The 14600-nt window shown below is 43.8% G+C and overlaps 1 protein-coding gene across 4 annotated transcripts in view; it reads left to right on the top strand.

Moving 5' to 3' along the window:
* Positions 1 to 14600, top strand: part of NFIA (nuclear factor I A) — a 649330-nt gene that overhangs the window by 449817 nt on the left and 184913 nt on the right. For all 4 annotated transcript variants that reach the window (XM_030206347.1, XM_030206348.1, XM_030206349.1 and 1 more), the window contains exons 5-6: positions 4124 to 4241; positions 13425 to 13552. In XM_030206347.1, coding sequence (XP_030062207.1) covers positions 4124 to 4241; positions 13425 to 13552 — 246 coding nt within the window. The remainder of the gene's footprint in view (positions 1 to 4123; positions 4242 to 13424; positions 13553 to 14600) is intronic.

Consider the following 14600-nt stretch of genomic DNA (forward strand, 5'->3'; position numbering starts at 1 on the left):
AGAAGTAATAAAAAGGGACTCCAGATTCTAACTGGTGCTATACAATAGACTGAAGAAAAATAAAGAAGTTTTGCTAATGCTGCCCAAGCAGTTTTTAACAATGTCGTTGCAGTCTGATAAGATTCTGTGGGATCTGACTGTGCAGATTGTAAGGGTTATTGCAATAAATATAATGAGTAGAAATAAAACAAGAGAAAGGAAGGTAAGGTGATACTTTTTTTTATTAAAAAACAAGGCAAAGCTTGAGGTATCGCCTTATTTGTCTCTCTTTTTTTGTTTTATTTCTATTACCTTTATATATTTTATTTATTAATTTATTTATTTTATTACAGTATTTATATTCTGCAAGATCTAAAATCCTTGGCAAATGACAATTAAAACATACACAATATAAAATGACAATTACTAACAAATGTAAGTATTCAAAGCCTCCTTCAACAGCACTTGCATAGGTTTGAATTAGCCAGCGAGACTTCCACTAGGTTTCCCTTGGCCGGGGACCACTGAGAAGCTAGAGTCTATTGGGCTGACTTCAAATTGAGGCGTGCCATGTGGCCAAACAATCTGAACATGAGACGAGCTGATACCTGCTGGCTCAGCCTTTATGCAATAAAAATATAGCAGAATTAGAAAAAGGTTCAAAGAAGAGCGACCAAAATAATAAAGAGGATGGAAGTCCTTTCGTATGAGGAAAGGCTAAAGAAGTTAGGTTCCTTCAGGTCTACAAAATCCTGAGTGTAGAACGAGTAGAAGTAAATTGATTTTTTACTTGTTCCAAAAGTACAAAGACTAGGTGGCACTCAATGAAGTTGTATGGAAATACTTTAAAAACAAATAGGAGGAAATATTTTTTCACTCTTTGATGGAGGATTGGTAACAGCGGTTAGCATATCTGGGTTTAAAAAAGGTTTGGAGGAAAAGGCCATAGTCTACTATTGAGACAGACATGGGAAGCAACTGCTTGCCCTGGGATTTGTAGTATGGAATGTTGGTACTGTTTGAAATTCTGCATGGAATCTTGCCACTCTTTAGAATTCCAGAACCTTGCTATTCTTTGGGGGTTCTACATGGAATGCTGCTACTCTTTGAGATTCTGCATGGAACCTTATCACTCTTTAGGATTCCAGAATCTTGCTATTCTTTGGGGTTATACATGGACTGTTGCCACAATTTGGGTTTCTGCCAGGTGCTTGTGACCTGGCTTGGCCACTGTTGGAAACAGGATACTTGGCTAGATGGACTATTGGTCCGACCCAATATGGCTACTCTTATGTTCTAACACAATAATTTGGGGGGGGGGGGGGCATTTGGGAGATGATGAAATTTAATGATGTTCTTTATAAGTATTCCATCACTAACAAACTATGTCCCTTTTAACTCAGGCCTTGCGTCTTGATCAATCAGAATACAGCCTTTTTTACAATATGTGTGCAACATCGTTTAAAACAACAAACTGCATCGGTCCAAGCAGCTGTCCAAACAACCCAAAGAGATCAGTGTCTTCCTGTAAAATCTTGAAAAGGAGTCACTGTTAGTTTATGTTTAAATAGTCTCATAGACTATTGTAATGTGGTCTTTGCAGTATTTCTACAATATCAGCTTAAATGGCTCACAGCTCCTTCAGAACAAAGGGACTCGATTGCTGTGCAAGTCCCCCAACTTTGACCTTGTCTGTCCTACTCTCAGAAGGTTACATTGGCGGCCTGTTTGCTATCACTTTCAGTTCAAGGTTCTGGGATTAACCCATAGAGCCATTTACAAAGGAATCCCTTCCAACCCATGTTGCCAGGATCAAAGCCCGCTGCACTAACCATTAAGCCACTCCTCCTCTATTTTGGATGTTTCTTGTTTGAAAATGGACCAAAAAACAAAATGTCCATATCATATTGTCTAAACAAACAAAACGTCCATAGTATTTTCGAAACCAAAAGATAGACGTCTTTCTTTTTTGAAAATGACCTTCTTTCCTGTTCAGAATTTGGGCGTTTTGTGTAAAATGTCCAAATTCTGATTTAGACATTCTATCGAAAATGCCCCTCTTACTGACATTAACATAGTAAATGATGGTAGCCAGTCTGCCCTATATGGAACCCAACACCAACCCTTCACTCCATTTGTTTTTTTTCCTGCACTTTCAACCCTTTCCTTCCCAGTGTTCGCCGTACTGGCCTCTGCCATCTCCACTATTTCAGTCCCCTTCGCCTGTGAGTCTTTGAAAGAACTGAACAAAGTTCAACATCTGCTTTCCCTTCCTTATCTTGTTGGCAAATTTCGGCTACCAAAATTGTGAAGCCATTGTTCAAGGCATCCATAAGTACATAAGTCAGCCACAGGTGGGCTTGGGTGGGCCAGGGCCCACCCATTTATGGCTCAGGCCCACCCAACAGTAGCACATGTTTAGTGGTAACTGGTGGGAATCCCAAGCTTTGCCAGATGAAGATTTTCCCCTGATGGTAACAAAAATGCTACTCTCCATGACACCGGCACCTGCGCATGCTCAGTTTTCAGTGCATGCCTGCTGCCAAGCTAGAAAGAAGCGTTTTCCCACAAGCTGAGATTTTTTTTTTTTTGGGGGGGGGGGGGGGGGAGAACACTTGGTGCCACCCAATTCTTGCCTAGGCCCACCCAAAATCTGTTGTCTGGCTACGCCCCTGACATAAGTATTGCCATACTGGGACACACTGAAGGTCCACCAAGCCCAGCATCCTGTTTCCAACAGTGGCCAATCCAGGTCACATTTACCTGGCAAGATCCCCAAAAAGTACAATACATTTTATGCTGCTTATCCTAGAAATAAGCAGTGGATTTTCCCCAAGTCTATTTTAATAATGGTCTATGGACTTTTCCTTTAGGAAGCCATCCAAACCTAATGTGAAGTATGTTAAATGTATGTACTCTACCGTACAGCACTATGGAAATGTCTCTAGAAGGCAGGTAGCAACCCAATAACTGATGGCATCAGCTAGTAGTTATTACCCTTCGGTAGCAGTTACGGTTCCGCAGAGTGGTTCAAATGCCGGCAGTCCTTGTTGTTTGCTTCACATTGAAGTGAGAAGGTCATGAAAGATAAGAAAAAATAAGAGGTGGTAGGTAAAGAGGAAATGTGTACCTCTGAGTTTTTGGGTTCCTGTCTGCCCTAGAGACATTTCCATAGTGCTGTATTTAACATACTTCACATTAGGACCCCTGATGAAGGCAAATCAGAACGGTTTACATCTTATAACTATTCAGGTACTTGCACTGTCCCAGATGGGCTCACAATGTGATACTGCTGAGGTCCTTACATTAGTTAAGTCTGAGAGCATTCTGCAATAAAAGTGGTTGAGATCACTGGATCTTTGGATATTGTTGCATGATTTGATGGTCTAGATTAAGAAGAGTATTTCGCCATATTTAAGTGATTATAGAATATTAGCATTTACGCGCCTAACTGCCTACAGTTAGGTGCAAGCATGTACATAAGCTATTGAGCTAGCGTAAGTGATCGCATCTAAAGTTAGGCACGTAATGGACTTACACTGTATTCTATAACAGCAATTGCACACTTTAGGCAACCTTTATAGAATTACCCTTGATATTTGTTTATTGTGATTTATTAACCGACATTGTGAAGAGATTCACCCAAGGCGGTGTACAGTATGTACAGTTTAACATCAAACTTACAATTTTGTTGACAGCATATGAACGCTATTCATGTATGTTGGGAGCAAACATCTGCTCTAGTGTACTTCAATGTATTTTTTTCAAAGGAGTGCAAAAAAATCCCTGAACATTGCACACATTTAAATTTGTGAAACAGAATTATTCTGTCCTTTTTAGTCAATTAAACAGTCTGTGTTTGAATCAGCTTAGAATCCGTCTGGATTTTCTGGTTGCCTGCCATTATGAAAAGGAAACCAAGAACCAAGTGCGGTAGGCATTCAGAGAGCACTTTTCAAAGCTGCCTACCTGGGTAAATGATGATTTACCTATGTGAACTGGCCACTTAAAGAGTGTTTTCTTGCACCATGCTGAAAGGATACACTGTGTTCCCAAAGTAGACAGTCTGAAATGTCCCCCTCAGACTGATTGTCTGCTTCGTCACTGGACTCACCGCCTCGTTTCTCTCTGGTTCTCTCCACAGCACCGATAGCCGCAGGGACGGGTCCCAATTTCTCCCTCTCGGATCTGGAAGGGTCTTCATATTACAGCATGAGCCCCGGAGCAATGAGGAGGTCGCTACCTAGCACGTCTTCTACCAGGTAATTAGGTCTACAAATGATGAGAATGTTTTTGTCAAGGATCACGCCAGAAACATGTTGTATAATGGCACCAAAAAAATGGTGCAGAAAAAAAAGTGCTAAGCAGTATTCTCTAAACGGCACTCAAAAGTTAGGCGCTGTTTATAGAATAGTACTTAGCAACAAAATCCGTAGCTAACTTTATCCGCGATGATTTACTCCATCTGAACCCTGGCACGGATTCCCCTTATTCTATAACAGTGAGCATAAATTTCAGGAACGCACCCGATCCACCCATGACCCTTCTTCCATGGTCGTGCTCCCTTTTTGGAGCCACACATAATTTAAATTAATCCCAATTAGCAGCAATAATTGATTATTAAGATCAAATTATTGGCGCTAATTGGCTTGTTGTTCAGTTAAATTGCACATGCAAATTAGCTGGAATCTTAGCTCTAAAATCAGGTACTGCATACAGTTCAAGCTTCTCCTACTAACCTACAAATGCACTCAATCTGCAGCCCCTCACTACCTCTCTACTCTCATCTCCCCTTACGCTCCTACCTGTAACCTCCGCTCACAGGACAAATCCCTCCTCTCAGTACCCTTCTCCACCACCGCCAACTCCAGACTCCGCCCTTTCTGCCTTGCCTCACCCTATGCTTGGAATAAACTCCCTGAGCCCATACGCCAAGCACCTTCCCTACCCATCTTCAAACCCTTGCTCAAAGCCCACCTCTTCAATGTCGCTTTCGGCACCTAACCATTGTACCTCTATCCAGGAAATCTAGACTGCCTCAATCTTGATTGACTGCACTTTTTGTCCTTTAGATTGTAAGCTCCTTTGAGCAGGGACTGTCCTTCTTTGTTAATTGTACAGCGCTGCGCAACCCTGGTAGCGCTTTAGAAATGCTAAATAATAGTAGAAGTAAAATCAGTAGGTTAAAGTAACACTGCATTTTTCAAGGGAAATTTATCACACTAAGGTAACTGAAAGGCTGCGCTAGTGTATGAGTGAGAACTCAGGTTAGTGGGAAATTCACTACATTGTGAGAATAAAATTTTAAGCTCTATTGAGCAGGGACTGTCTCTCCATGTTCAAGTGTGAAGCGCTGCGTACGTCCGGTAGCGCTATAGAAATGATATTATTATTATTATTATTATTACATAGCAAAACATGCATTGTCTGAAATGGAAGAAGACACGGCCCCTTATATAAATGGTATGTATTATTTAAGCGAGTGATGCAGAATGCAGTTAGGTCCTTTTATGCCTGTTTGCACACATTGAGGAGGTCAGGTGGCTTATATCACCTGAGAGGTAATAGTATGCCAAACCAAATTATGTAGTTTGCCTTTTTATAGCCTTAATGAAATGAATAGAAAAACCAACAAAACAAGAGAGATAAATGTGGAACTCTGCCAGAATGTGTACATTGATTCAGCCTGTACCACGCCAAGACCTTCAAGCTCACTTCGTACAACCCATACACAATTCACAGCCCTCCAATTCGTGACATTGGTTTAAATCCAAGAAAAGCCATCACCCAGGTAAACTAGTGCTCATGATTTGTCAGGTTAGGGACCCCTGCACGCATAGGCCATGCTCTGTTCAGAATTCCTCCTCTGGGGTTTGTTCAAGGTGACCTTTAACAGCAATACATATATATGTCCTAGGGTTTAACAGAAGCCACAAACTCTCTTCCATCAGAGACGAACAGGTTCAAATGACTGAAACCTGTCCAATGACAACGTTCTCAGTCACGTTTGATCCAGAGTCTGATTATCTAGGTAATACAGTAGTTTAATAAGCATAAATACACCTCTTTCTAGGTTCAGTACTTTACAGGTGTCAAGGGACATGCTGGAGTTTCAGGTTCAAGGTAATCAAGAATTTCTAAGGCTCCATACCATCGACCGCACACATTCAGTATAGACAGACTGGATGAAGCAGACCCACAAGTGGGTGCCCTCTTCTGAAAGCATCGATGTGGAACATTTTCTAGGTAGTGTGGGAAAAGCCTAGAAAGATTGTATGATAGCATGAATGAGGGTTGAGCATGGTTTGAACTTTTAGCGAGGCATCTTGTGCCTTCAGTTCAATTCAGGTCTTCAGTACTGCTAATATCCCCTTTCCAGGGTTCAGTGCGGTTTACATTCTATTTATCCAGATAAGGGTATAAAAGTAAAGTTAGAGTCTTTAACACAAAATATGCTGGGAAATCTGTTACTTCACAGGTACAGTAAATTAGAAATAAGGTCTTTTGGGATTCAGGCGCAATCTTTATGCATAGTATAAATGAGCGTCAGCTAGGATCACGTTACCCAAGTACTATCTTCTTAAAAATCCTCAAAGTAAACTTAGCAAATAGTGTGCATTGAAACAGAGGAAAGAGCCTCAACAGACTCCTACTATCTGGCGATACAGCTCTTGAGTTACAGGAGTTCTCACTGTCATCACAGGCTTAAAAAACCCCTGTAGTTAACAGTTCTTTATTCAAAAAAAACCTTTAAGTAATGACACTTATCTCAGTGTTTGAGTCGTCTTCAAGTTGCCGTCATTTGGTCTTCTTCCCACGGCCACTGGCCAAGGTTTCGGTTCTTCTCTCTCGACCTGCTTCAGGGTCCGTGGAAATGGCGATTCTCAGTGGACGACTTCCAAGGTCCGTGGAACTAGCAGTTCTCAATGGACGACTCTGTGCAAAACAATCATCATGTCACAAAAATATCCACTCTCACGCTCATGTAATATGCTTAAGCATTTCTGCCTTCCTCACTGCAGTCTGGTCTCCACTGCGGAAGCAATTTCCCACTTCCTGTCTGTGTTTTAAATGCGTGGGCGTCTGACGTCATCAACCCTACTCTTCACTCAGCAGGTATGACTATAGACAGATCGTGCAGGCGTTATAATTAGAAAAAATGGACCCATTCTACTCTCGTGTTCAGCCCCCCTAGGGTACACTGTTTTCAACCGGAAGATCCATCGTTGTTCTTGCTGTACTAGCAACAGCCTCCTATCTCCCCCTCTTATATTCAACTCCACATGTTGTAGGACAACACAGCGCAGGGATTCAAATGCATGCTCCTTTTCCACACAGTGAGCTGCCAGGGATGCTGTAAGCCTTTTAGTAGTTATATTGCTTTTATGTTCTCCCAGCTGTGTTGTTAATTTTCTCGTGGTCTGTCCCAAGTACAACACAATGGCAGCAAAGGCAGCAGAAATTATTAACAGACATTGGCACATAGTGCAAACATTACCGGTATTCAAAGACGTCAGAGTACGGATGGCATATAGTAGGGGTAGAAATTTAAAGGAGATATTAGCCCCTGCTGGCCTCAGACCCTTGGACTGGCAGGTAGAAAGGGAGACAGGGCACAAGAAGTGTGGATCATGCCATATGTGTGACGTGATGTTAGAGACTAAAAGATTTAGAGATCCACAGTCAGATCAAGTATATGAATTGAAATCTAGGACGACTTGTGTTTCAGACTTTGTGGTTTACTGTGTGCGATGCCCATGCAATAAGTTGTACGTGGGACAGACCACGAGAAAATTAACAACACATCCGACCACCTTCATTTAAAAAAAGCAAAAAAAAAAAAAATCTCTAAATCGGCAGCTCAGCGCCTTCTGTGTGAGAAGCGGCAGATCACCTCGGGCGGCCTTCCCTCACTGTGTCCCGCCGTCCTCTGATGTAACTTCCTATTTCCACGAGGACGGGACACAGTGAGGGAAGGTGAAGGTGGTTGGATGTGGCAGACAGAAGGAAGCTGAGGGTAAATAGGTGGGGACTGTGGCGCTGGCAGCCTGGGAACAGGAGTTGACGAGAGACCCTGGTGCCGGGTTCTCCTTGGAATCCCGGACCTGGGGAATTTCCCCCCCCCCCCCATGCCCCCCCTCTCGGTGTCCCTGGCAAAAGGTACTCCAGGACTAGACTTGAGAAACACTGCTCTAAGACCCCCTTTTTGGTTTGTTTTGCTTTTGCCCATGCAGATGCTAATTGTGTTTTCCTGTGAGCTGTCGCCATAAGAGTTCTTCTATTTTCACTGTTAGGCTTTCTCGTTTTGGTTTTTCCTTCCCTACTAACACTTTTTAGATGTTAGCCAGCAGTTGTAAAATTTAGAGAGTATCTTTTCCGTTGTTGGTTCCTCGGCTCTGCAAATTGTATTCCTTTGGTCTTACTGTTGCCTGTTTGACTGACCTCAGTCGACCCCACAACATTCCACGCGTTGACTATTTTTCTTGCAGTGGCCAAAAAGAAGACCAGAAGCATCCAGAAACGCCCCTACTGCAAGCTTCAAGTTGTCCATAACCAACTATCACAAAATTTGTGTGTGATGTTTGGGTTGAGGGCATGACGCTCTTATTTATTTCTTATAAAATGTTTATAAATTCCATCAATCCATTTTGTTCTCAGTGGATCATAAATTCACACAAGGACTACTTGGAATTTTTTTTTTTTTTTGTTACATTTGTACCCCATGCTTTCCCACTCATGGCAGGTTCAATGCAGTTTACATGGGGCAATGGAGGATTAAGTGACTTGCCCAGAGTCACAAGGAGCTGCCTGTGCCTGAAGTGGGAATCGAACTCAGTTCCTCAGGACCAAAGTCCACCACCCTAACCACTAGGCCACTCCTCCACTGTTGCTACTATTTGAAATTCTACATGGAATGTTGCTATTCCACTAGCAACATTCCATGTAGAAGTCGGCCCTTGCAGATCACCAATGTGGCCGCGCAGGCTTCTGTTTCTGTGAGTCAGGACGTCAGACTCACAGAAACAGAACCCTGCGCAGCCTTCTAGTAGAACAGCAACATTCCATGTAGAATCTCCAATAGCATCTATTTTATTTTTGTTACATTTGTACCCCGCGCTTTCCCACTCATGGCAGGCTCAATGCGGCTTACATGGGGCAATGGAGGGTTAAGTGACTTGCCCAGAGTCACAAGGAGCTGCCTGTGCCTGAAGTGGGAATCGAACTCAGTTCCTCAGGACCAAAGTCCACCACCCTAACCACTAGGCCACTCCTCCACTTGCATCAAATAAAATCACTGCAAGTATCCAAATCAGTGCCACTAATAATATAGAGCTAGCCTAGTACCCGGCTCCCAAACATTCAGCTCACTATAGAGCCATATGAACCAAACGTCTGCTCAGAATAATATGCTTTGACCTGCTTAAACTGTGATACCGGCACAGTGACGTCCCCTAGGACCATCAGTCTTTGGAATTGAATAGGTAGGATATCTCCATGATGAGGGCGAACTCCAATACACAGACATCAGCATCTAAGGGTTAAAAAAACCAAGGAGCTGGAAATCCACCAGTGATGCATTGACATCAAGGGAGTCTCAATCTTGGCACCCAAATCAAAGTGAAGATCCAAGAGCAGGGAACATTCCAGCTCCAGCCACTCAACACCTGACAGTGGACATAAAGCATGCAATGGATGACATCACTGGTGAAAAATGAACTAGCGTGGTTGCTAAGGTCTTGAAAATAGAAAACGGTCTTTGATTGCAAACCTGCATTGCAGCTGCCTTCCACAGCAGACACACGTAATGTAAGTGAGTGGCAGTTGTCCTTAATAGAAGGCTGAACGTTTTCCCTGTGGATCAGCCCAACTGCTTAGGTTGCCCTGTAGCTTTTCGTAAAGTATCATAAGTGAACCAATCAGATTGCTTTGTCCATCCAGTTTCATTTGCCTCCTCTTCATTTCATGGCTGTAAACAAAGTATTATATCATCATTGACTCTAAAAACATGTGTAAAAGTTTGCCAAGTTATTCAGTGAAAGATTTTCATGACCGGAGCAAGATGCCAACTTTCCAGTGCTAGGTGCTCTCTAAATAAAGCTCGCTTTTGTAGATGGGGGTTTTATGGCGGTAGGAGGCATTTGTATTGCATCATGGCAATCCAGGGCAGAGGAGCAAAGCTGGCCTGCCACTGTCAAAATCCCTACAGGCTGCTACTATGACAACAAGATGAATATTGAACCCATAGGATTTTATACATTTTTTTAGTTACATGTGTAACCTGCGCTTTCCCACTCATGGCAGGCTCAATGCAGCAGGCAATGGAGGGTTAAGTGACTTGCCCAGAGTCACAAGGAGCTGCCTGTGCCAGGAATTGAACTCAGTTCCTCAGGACCAAAGTCTACCACCCTAACCACTATGCCACTCCTCCACTCCACTCTCTTGGAGAAAAGAGTCATCTAATTTCAAAAAACTGTTGAATCAACTTCTGTAAACTTGCCCCTCACCCCCCCCCAAGAACACAAACAAATGGACACTCTAGTTTAAACTCAAAAGAGAGAATAAATCAGTATTAGGATGCTGTTTGGGATTTTCCTGCTTCGTAATGAGATGATAACATGTACCACAAATGTCAACATTCTGATAGTACAATGCAGAGCTTTGCCAGCCACTGAAACAAACAAAAAAAAAAGGTTTATTAAGGAATAGAAAAAGGTCATCGGATTACCACTTTATTCTCTTGAATAGCAGTGACTGATAGTTATATTATTAGGTCTGATATTCAAATGGCACAGTGCCTGGAATAAGTTAAACACCGGTTTTAGCATTTAATTTGTTTCCATGTAGGCGGCAGTGCTACATCTATGGATGATGCCCCCATGCCAGTACCCTGCATTTACTTTAAGCCTGATAACTAAATATTTAAAATGGCCAGGTAGCGGCTGAAAGTCGCTGCTATCTGGGTAATTTTTCAGTTCGCTATCGCTCCACCCCATGAGTAGGGTCATGCTGTTAATTCCAATTCTCAGCCCAATATTATCGAAAGATAGCAAAAGTTATAACTTCTTTTGAATGTCACCTTGAATGTTGTCAATTTTTCTTACTTTTTGATTAGATGGTATAGTGGGCAGCAAATTATTATAGGGGCTACTCTCTGCATCCCCACTGGGATTGACGGTCTGCATGCACTTTATTCCCATGGGCCCCCAAGCTCCTTATCAAAGCAAAATTTCCCGTATTTTCCCTTTTGAACTTTCATGGGTGTGGGGTGCAGAGGAATCCAGTACTTTGCTATACACATATATGTGGCAAAGTTCATACAAGAATTTCAAAATGAAATTGTCGTAACCCTTTGTGGTACAGCTCATGATGTGCATCATCTCATCCAGCATGCACACACAGATTGGGCAATGTTCTACGGCAGCCATTCCCAAACCAATCCTTGGGGCACACCTACTCCCATGGGTTTTCTGGATATCCACAATGAATATGCCTCAATTGCATGCAAATCTAACTCATGAATATTCATTGTGGAATAAGTACCTGTATATAATATGTAAACTTCTTTGATTGTACCACGGAAAGATAGTATATCAAATCCCTTGCCTCTTACCTACAATGTTACATGTAGTGCTAAAATGAAATCCAGCCTAGAGGATTGCCTAAAGAGTCTCTTTTGTCCCCAGTTTTAACATATGTTCATGTTCCCTTGGGATTTATATATGAGCACTGTTACCTTTACTATCAAGAAAAATGTCAGGAAGTATTTTTTCACGGAGAGAGTAGTGGATGCTTGGAATGCCCTCGCGTGGGAAGTGGTGGAGATGAAAACGGTAACAGAATTCAAACATGCGTGGGATAAACATAAAGGAATCCTGTTCAGAAGGAAGGGATCCTCAGTAGCTTAGCCGAAATTGAGTGGCAGAGCCGGTAGTGGGAGGCGGGGATAGTGCTGGGCAGACTTATACGGTCTGTGCTAGAGCCGGTGGTGGGAGGCGGGGCTGGTGGTTGGGGGGGGCGGGGATAGTGCTGGGCAGACTTATATGGTCTGTGCCCTGAAAAAGACAGGTACAAATCATACAGGTATACACAAAAATCATACAGGTATACACAAAAAGTGGCACATATGGGTTTATCTTGTTGGGCAGACTGGATGGACCGTGCGGGTCTTTTTCTGCCGTCATCTACTATGATATTCTGAAAACTCGATGGGACTAGGTGTGCTCCGAGGACTGGGTTGGGAATGGCTGTTCTACAGGATAGATACATGTTTACCCATGTACAGTTTTTCAGAAATGACCCTCTGTCTGCATCATTCACTGTCCAGCTTATTTTCGAAGGAGAAGGGCAGCCATCTTCTGACACAAATCGGGAGATGGGCGCCCTTCTCGCAAGGCCGGCCAAATCGGTATAATCGAAAGCCAATTTTGGCCGGCTTCATCTGCTTTCCGTCACAGGGACGGCCAAAGTTCAAGGGAGCGTGTCGGCAGTGTACCAAAGGCGGGATGGGGGCGTGGTTAAGAGATGGCCGTCCTCGGCTGATAATGGAAAAAAGAAGGGCGGCCCTGACGAGCATTTGGCCGACTTTACTTGGTCCCTTTTTGTTCACGACCAAGCCTTGAAAAGGTGCCTGAACTGACCAGATGACCACCGGAGGGAATCGGGGATCACCTCCCCTTACTCCCCCAGTAGTCACCAACCCCCTCCTACCCCCCCCCCAAACAAATTACAAAACATTTTTTTGCCAGCCTCTGTGTCAACCTCAAATGTCATACCCAGCTCCATCACAGCACTATGCAGGTCCCTGGAGCAGTTTTAGTGGGTGCAGTGCACTTCAGGCAGGAAGACCCAGGCCCATCCCCTCCCCACCTGTTACACTTGTGGTGATAAATGGAAGCCCTCCAAAACCCACCCGAAACCTACTATACCCACATCTAGGTGCCCCCCCCCCCCCCTGTTACCCTTTAAGGGCTATGGTAGTGTTGTACAGTTGTAGGGAGTGGGTCTTGTTCCCTGTGGGCTCCAACATCTTACTACTAATTATTTCTATAGCACTACTAGACGTACGCAGCGCTGTACACATTATATGCAGATACTTATTCTGTTATGCAGATACTTATTCTGTCCCTAGAGGACTCACAATCTAACTTTTTGTACCTGGGGCAATGGAGGGTTAAGTGACTTGCCCAGGTCACAAGGAGCTGCAGTGGGAATTGAGCCCAGGTTGCCAGAATCAAAGCCCGCTGCACTAACTATTAGTGGCCTAACTATTAGGCCACTCCTCCACTCCTTAAATGCAGTTCTGTCTCTGACCATCTTTGAGCTCATCATAGAAATGGCCCGAATGCTTACATGACCTCTGGAATCATACCAGATTTATTTCAGTTTGCATAGCGTAAAAGAAATGAATTCCTCAGTGATACAGCTTTAATGGATTTATTTTTCAGCTCTACAAAGCGCCTCAAATCTGTGGAAGATGAAATGGACAGTCCCGGTGAAGAGCCATTTTATACAGGTCAGGGGCGGTCCCCAGGAAGCGGCAGCCAGTCCAGCGGATGGCATGACGTGGAGCCAGGTAATGAGCCAGTGTGGGTGCCCAGTTCCCAGGAGCAGTCAGGCTGCTCCGGGCACAACTGTGAGCAGAAGAGCAGGGGAAAAAGTGTTTAAAAAAATGCAAATAATTTTTTCAGGGATTCAGACGTGATCTGAGAAAGAAACTGTGTACTTGTAAGCAATTCACAAATCCAAGAAATGCCAGGACATACTCCTGAGAGTACAGAAAAAATACAATATACGATAACTATTAACACGAAACATATTTCTTAAATAACAAACAGGCTTATTTTTGAAAGAGAAGAGCGCCCATCTTCCCACACAAATCGGGAGATGGGTGTCCTTCTCTCAAGGTCACCCAAATCGGCATAATCGAAAGCCAATTTTGGCCGCCCTCAACTGCTTTCCATCACGGGGATGACGAAAGTTCACGGGGGGGTGTCGACAGCGTAGCGAAGGCGGGGCTGGGGTGTGCTTAAAAGATGGGAGTCCTCAGCCGATAATGGAAAAAAGGGCGTCCCTGACTAGCACTTGGGTGACTATACTTGGTCCATTTTTTCTTACGACCAAGCCTCAAAAAAGTGCCCGAACTGACCAGATGACCACCGGAGGGAATCGGGGATCAACCTCCCCTTACTCCCCCAGTGGTCACCAACCCCCTCCCACCCTAAAAAAAAAACTTAATTTTTTTTTTGCCAGCCTCAAATGTCATACCCAGCTGCATGACAGCAGTATGCAGGTCCCTGAAGCAGTTTTAGTGGGTGCAGTACACTTCAGGCAGGTGGACCCAGGCCCATCCCCCCCTACCTGTTACACTTGTGGTGGTAAATGTGAGCCCTTCAAAACCCACTAGAAACCCACTGTACCCACATGTAGGTGCCCCCTCCACCCCTTAGGACTATGGTGGTGGTGTACAATTGTGGGGAGTGGGTATTTTTGGGGGGAAGGTTAGGGGGCTCAGCACACAAGGTAAGGGAGCTATGCACCCATGAGCAATTTGTGAAGTCCACTGCAGTGCCCCCTAGGGTGCCCGGTTGGTGTCCTGGCATGTGAGGGGGACCAGTGCACTA

This window comes from Microcaecilia unicolor, chromosome 6, assembly GCF_901765095.1.
Source record: "Microcaecilia unicolor chromosome 6, aMicUni1.1, whole genome shotgun sequence".
In the NCBI taxonomy this organism is placed as follows: Eukaryota; Metazoa; Chordata; class Amphibia; order Gymnophiona; family Siphonopidae; genus Microcaecilia; species Microcaecilia unicolor.